The 4,926-nt window shown below is 49.5% G+C and overlaps 1 protein-coding gene across 1 annotated transcript in view; it reads left to right on the forward strand.

Annotated features, from left to right (window-relative positions):
- Positions 1 to 4,785: 4,785 nt before the first annotated feature.
- The window catches only part of CHRNB3 (cholinergic receptor, nicotinic, beta 3 (neuronal)), a 12,996-nt gene continuing 12,855 nt past the window's right edge, over positions 4,786 to 4,926 (forward strand). The window contains exon 1 of the mRNA XM_009705140.1: positions 4,786 to 4,833. Within this exon, the coding sequence (XP_009703442.1) occupies positions 4,791 to 4,833 (43 nt within the window). The 5' untranslated portion in view covers positions 4,786 to 4,790. The remainder of the gene's footprint in view (positions 4,834 to 4,926) is intronic.

Here is a 4,926-nt window from a genome sequence, read left to right on the forward strand (position 1 = left end):
GCATGCTTGCTAATTACTAAGATCCTTGAAGTGCAACTGAAGACGGATAAAGAGGATCATCCTACCCCAGAACATCATTGGGCTGGAAAGTTCCCACATGAAGTGTAAAGTCAGCAGAAAGCAGCAGTAACTGGGGGAAAGGTGAAGGCGGCAGGGGGAGATTGTGACCACCAACTCAATTCAAGACCAAAAAGACTTGCCCCCTCACCCCTGGAAGGAGCATGTGTGCTAATTTACATAGCAAGTGAGGCTAATTTAAATATAACTAACCAGTAACAAATGCTGGTGTAATTACTAACCAAAAAGTGTAAATTTGGGTGTTTTTTTGCTAATCATGTAACAGGATAAATATGCTGTAGTTTTTGTGTGGAGCTGAGCCAGCTTCGTGGGACATCACCTGGCTCCCAGCTTTGTGCAAACCTGTGATAAAAGAAATACCTCGACCTTCTGTGAATTGGCTTGCATACTGGGTGAAGATCCCGCTTTTCAGGACAACATCTTGTTCTGCAAAACCTCGTCCCTGTACTTGGCAGAGCCTGGCCACTGCTGAAACAACTGCCTGAGCGCAACTTGAAAGTGAGTTCAGTTCTGGCAGCCTCCGTCAAGGGCTCCCATCAGCCCTTTCCCACCTTGCCGTGCCCTAGCTGACACATAGACCTTTTTTCCCTAGAATACTATGTGAAAGAGGTTAAATCTCTTGAGGCAAGCTGTAATTGCTGCCACAAACAGGTCCACGCACAAGTGCAAAAGTCTGACGTATTTTCAGAGCGCGTTATCTAGCCGCAGTTAACATTGTGCCGAGTGCCAGCTACAAACGCATCACACAAAGCATGAGAGTTTTCAAAGCTACAGACGTTACCCGGGGCTCCCAAATAAAGCTCACACGGCATGTAATCTGCATTGTAGCCCAAACAAGTCCGACGGACCGGTGATGGATGTCCGAGAGTCCTGAAGACATCACGGCCCTGCACCGCCCGGCTGCTGCCAGGCAGGGGAGCTGGAACAGCACGGGAGGGGAGGGAGGGAAAGGTCCACAGCGGGGAGCGGAGAGGAAAAAGTCAAGGAGAAGGTGAAAGGACCTTCTCTTGGAGTGAGAGGAGGAGGAAAGCGGCGGCTCTGCTGTGGCACGGCGGGAGAGATGAAGGGCGGTGGGATGCGGTGCAGCTCCCCGTGGGAAAAGGGTGCATGGAGGAGAAAGGGGAGGAGGAGGAGGAGGAGGAAGGGGTGGAGGGCAAACTGCAGGGAGGGAGAGACTGAATGGGGTTGTGTTCGGTGGGGCCGGTAAGCAAGCCAAGAGGAGTGACAGCCGGAAGGTGCCTGGGGGGGACAGGGAGCTGGAGGAGAGCCGAGAAGCTTCAGCGGGGTATGAGCAGGTGGATGGATGGCTGCAAACTCTGTGTCCGCTGGCACATGGAAGTGCCTGGAACTGCAAAAGTTGCTGGCGAGCTGGGCTGAAAACATCTCTTACCAGGAGAAGATGCATGTTTTAGGAAGCTGCTGATGGGGAAGGTTGTCTGCTGATGGAGAGGACCAAGAGAGGAAGCACCAGGGCAAAGCTCCAGAAGCTCCAGAAGTGCTGCCCTTTCCCACCCTACTTTTGCTCCAGAAACTGTCCCTCACTCCTTTGGGGCTGGTGTTCACCTGCTGGCTCCCTGTATAGTGCGAGATACCACAAAGGCGACTCAGTCCCCCGCCCCGGAGCTCTGGGGAGCCCGGCTCCATCCCAAATACTGGCATGCCAGGCATGCTCCCTTGGCTCCTGGCATACCAGCCCCAGGGACCAGGGAGGCTGAGGTGGGTTGGGGAGGGAGAAGGCACATCCACCCGGCAGGGGCCTTCTGCCCCGTAGCTGCTGCAACAGCCTTGCCTCTGCAGCCTCTCTTTTCTCCTCGCTGCAGCTGACAACCCTGGTGGTGCTGCAAGCCCCTCTCCGGCTCTTGGACCTGGATATGGGGTCTCTCGGTTCTGGTTCGCAGCATCTCCCATCCATGTCTTTCCTCCCCACCATCCTTCTCCCTCAGTCCAGGTTCCCCACCCTCTGGTCAGCAGCCAGCACTGCCACCTCTCCCTGGAAAAATGCTTTTTCCACACAGCCAGATGACGCCTTCGGGTAACATGGCTTGGAACTCTTCATCATAACCTCAAGTTTTTCAGTTGCTCCTAATATTAACCACGTGGGGTTAAACTGGTGGATTTGTGCCTCTAGGTGGATTTTTTTTATTTTTTCCCCCAGAAGTCTGAGCTGCCCAGAGAGTGAGGCCCAGTTCCAGCATTGCTTGTGCTCAGACAGCTCTCGGCTCTTTGCAGCCTGGAATTGCAGCCTCATGTCACTTACAAATCCCATGAAATCTGTGGAGAAGCAAAGGCAGGTTCTCAATAGACAAGATTCAAGTTTTACTCAGAAATTAATTTGCTGTCTCAGGGTGCATGCTCCCCATGCTTCATGGCCTGGCTGGTAAAATGGAATATCCATGCATACCTCCCTTCCCAAAATGTTGGAGAGCATGGCTGAATAAAGACTTGTAAACATCAGCAAGCAAACAGAATTTGTTTCTCCAATACCCTCCTCCAGTTGCCAGAGAACGCTGGAGGCCAAAGACCAGGCAAGCTATGTCCTTACCTCTTGTCGCAATCTAGGCAGTGGGTGGAGGCAATGGTAAAGCAAGCATACATCACCTCTCCCTCCAGACAACTACCATGTAGTAGCAAAAAACCTACTTCTATAGCCAGCTAATAGATTAACTTCATTACCTGAAGGCTGCAGGCTAAAGCCTTATGAAAACAAGTTTCTCTCCAGTCTGTGATGCAGCATTGTCTGACAGCGCAGTGCCTGGGCACGATCTCGGGCAGTAATTATGATCAGAGGTGTCAATGGGCAAAGGCTGGGGCTTGCAGTCATGGAGCTGTGGTTCAGCAACGATGACGGATGGTGCCTGAGAGTGCTGAGCCCTGTACAGGTCCAGAAACATGCTGCAAAGCACGGGCTACTCTGCACGGAATGTTTTTAAGGCGTAGCTTTGTTGCAGAAGAATTTACATCTGGCAGGATAATTGAGTTTAGTCCACGCTCAACAGGCGGGCTGTGGCACTGTCTGTCCACAGCACTCCAGCCAAACGTCTGCTCTTCTTTTGAGGCTAGCTTAAAAAAAGGACCCTTACTGTGCACCTTGACAAGTCGTGTGCTTATGCCTGGTCTGGATCTAATGGGTAAACTGAGCAGTCTGGTAGTGACAGCAGCTGGTGATAACAAGACCCTTCACTCAAGACAGTCTCGATAGCACTGTTGTTTTTGAGCTGCTTTCTGCAGCTGGGATGAGCAAAGGTGTAGAGGAAACCAGCTGCTCCTCCAGCCAGGTCAGGTGAACACCGACAAAACCGAGGAGCTCACGAGGTCCCTCGCAGATTTCCCACGTGTAGTACAGTAGTGGAAAAGGCAAACCCACTCAGCTGCTGCCGATGGCCTGCCCGAGAGCTACGGATGAGGCAGGCTGCAAGTCCACAGCAGCACGAATGAGGTGGTAGGGAACACAAGAAGGTTACTTGTAGCAGCAATGTGACTTTAAGCCACACTGAAATGACTTCTTTTTCATTACAGGAAGCTGAATAATCTGATGAGGTTACAGCTGCCAGTTATCAATCCTCTGTGTTGACCTTTGATAAGGCAAATCTGAATCACATAGCTTATGACTATACCAAAATCTGGGGCCACTGCAAGAAATGGGCCCAGCTGTTGCTAAAAAAACCCAGGCATCCCATATAAAAGTCAGCAAGGAATTAAATAGCCAGAAAGAATAAACCAAAGCAGGAAGAGTTTCAGGTCTGGGTGCAAACTAAAACACTCTTCCTTGAAGTCCTTTTTGGAGAGAGATGGCAAAGTTACTTTCTTTTGGGAAGAAAACGGAGAAGATACTGAGATCCCCGGGCAAAGGAGTGGCAGGGGGACAGGAAAAAAGGAACCTGCATCCCTTTTGATGTCAGCTATTTCTGGCAGCTTCTGAAAGGAGCCCTGCCCAAGGTGTCGCTGGGGAGGAGTGACAGCTGCAGAGGAACTGAGTGACGAATCCAAGGCCCCATCACTCTCATTGCTAAACACAACGCCCTGGAGCAAGATACTCTGTTAAGCCATGCCAATAAATAGTACTGTGCAAGCATTTCTGTGCTGTTGTCTGTGATGTTTTGAGTATGAGTGATGAGATATAAATTTAGAAATCAGCCCTGTTTTCCCGTGTTTATCTCACTGTTTTTTCCTCCCAAAATCCATTTTATACCTGTAAAACAGCGAGTGCAGTATGAAAAATGAATAAGCTAAGTTAGGTCTGTAGGGAGGCTGCCTCTTTTATTAGACCAACCGATATGGCTGGAGCAAACAGACAATCTTTCAGGCATGTGATCTGTCTTTGGGTCTGATCTGCAGCCTGTTTTTTTCCCCAGCTGTAACTGGCAGCATAGTAAAAGACATTTCTCCTCCTTAAAAACCTTGACTCACTTCTACTCCTAGACCGTAGTGGCTATGACGACCCAAATACCACTAGAAACAAATCAGTCAGAGTTTAGGACCCAGAGCCCTGTTTTAGGCTTACGGGATGTGACAGCTGACTGAAAATCAATGAAGTGTGATTTACGGAGCATCATAATGAGGCAGGATAAGGCTCGAAAGGTGCTGTCTTGCCTTGCAGACTCAGTTGTCTGCCTTGATTTCTAACTAGATTATTTCAGTCCCTTACTAAGATAAGACCGATTTGCTTATGAAAACAAAAGATCAGATTTAAAGGAAAAGCCACGGTGATGCCCATGCTTTGCCTAGTGCTCTTTGTGCTGTGTCTGAGCCGCTCAGGTAAGTGCAATTTCTTCTTCTTCCAAGCCAAGATGCAGATGTTCAAGACTTTTTTTTTTTTTTTTTTTTTTTTTTTTTTTTGTCTGGTTTTTT

Source organism: Cariama cristata, unplaced genomic scaffold (assembly GCF_000690535.1).
Source record: "Cariama cristata isolate BGI_N322 unplaced genomic scaffold, ASM69053v1 scaffold7308, whole genome shotgun sequence".
NCBI lineage: Eukaryota > Metazoa > Chordata > Aves > Cariamiformes > Cariamidae > Cariama > Cariama cristata.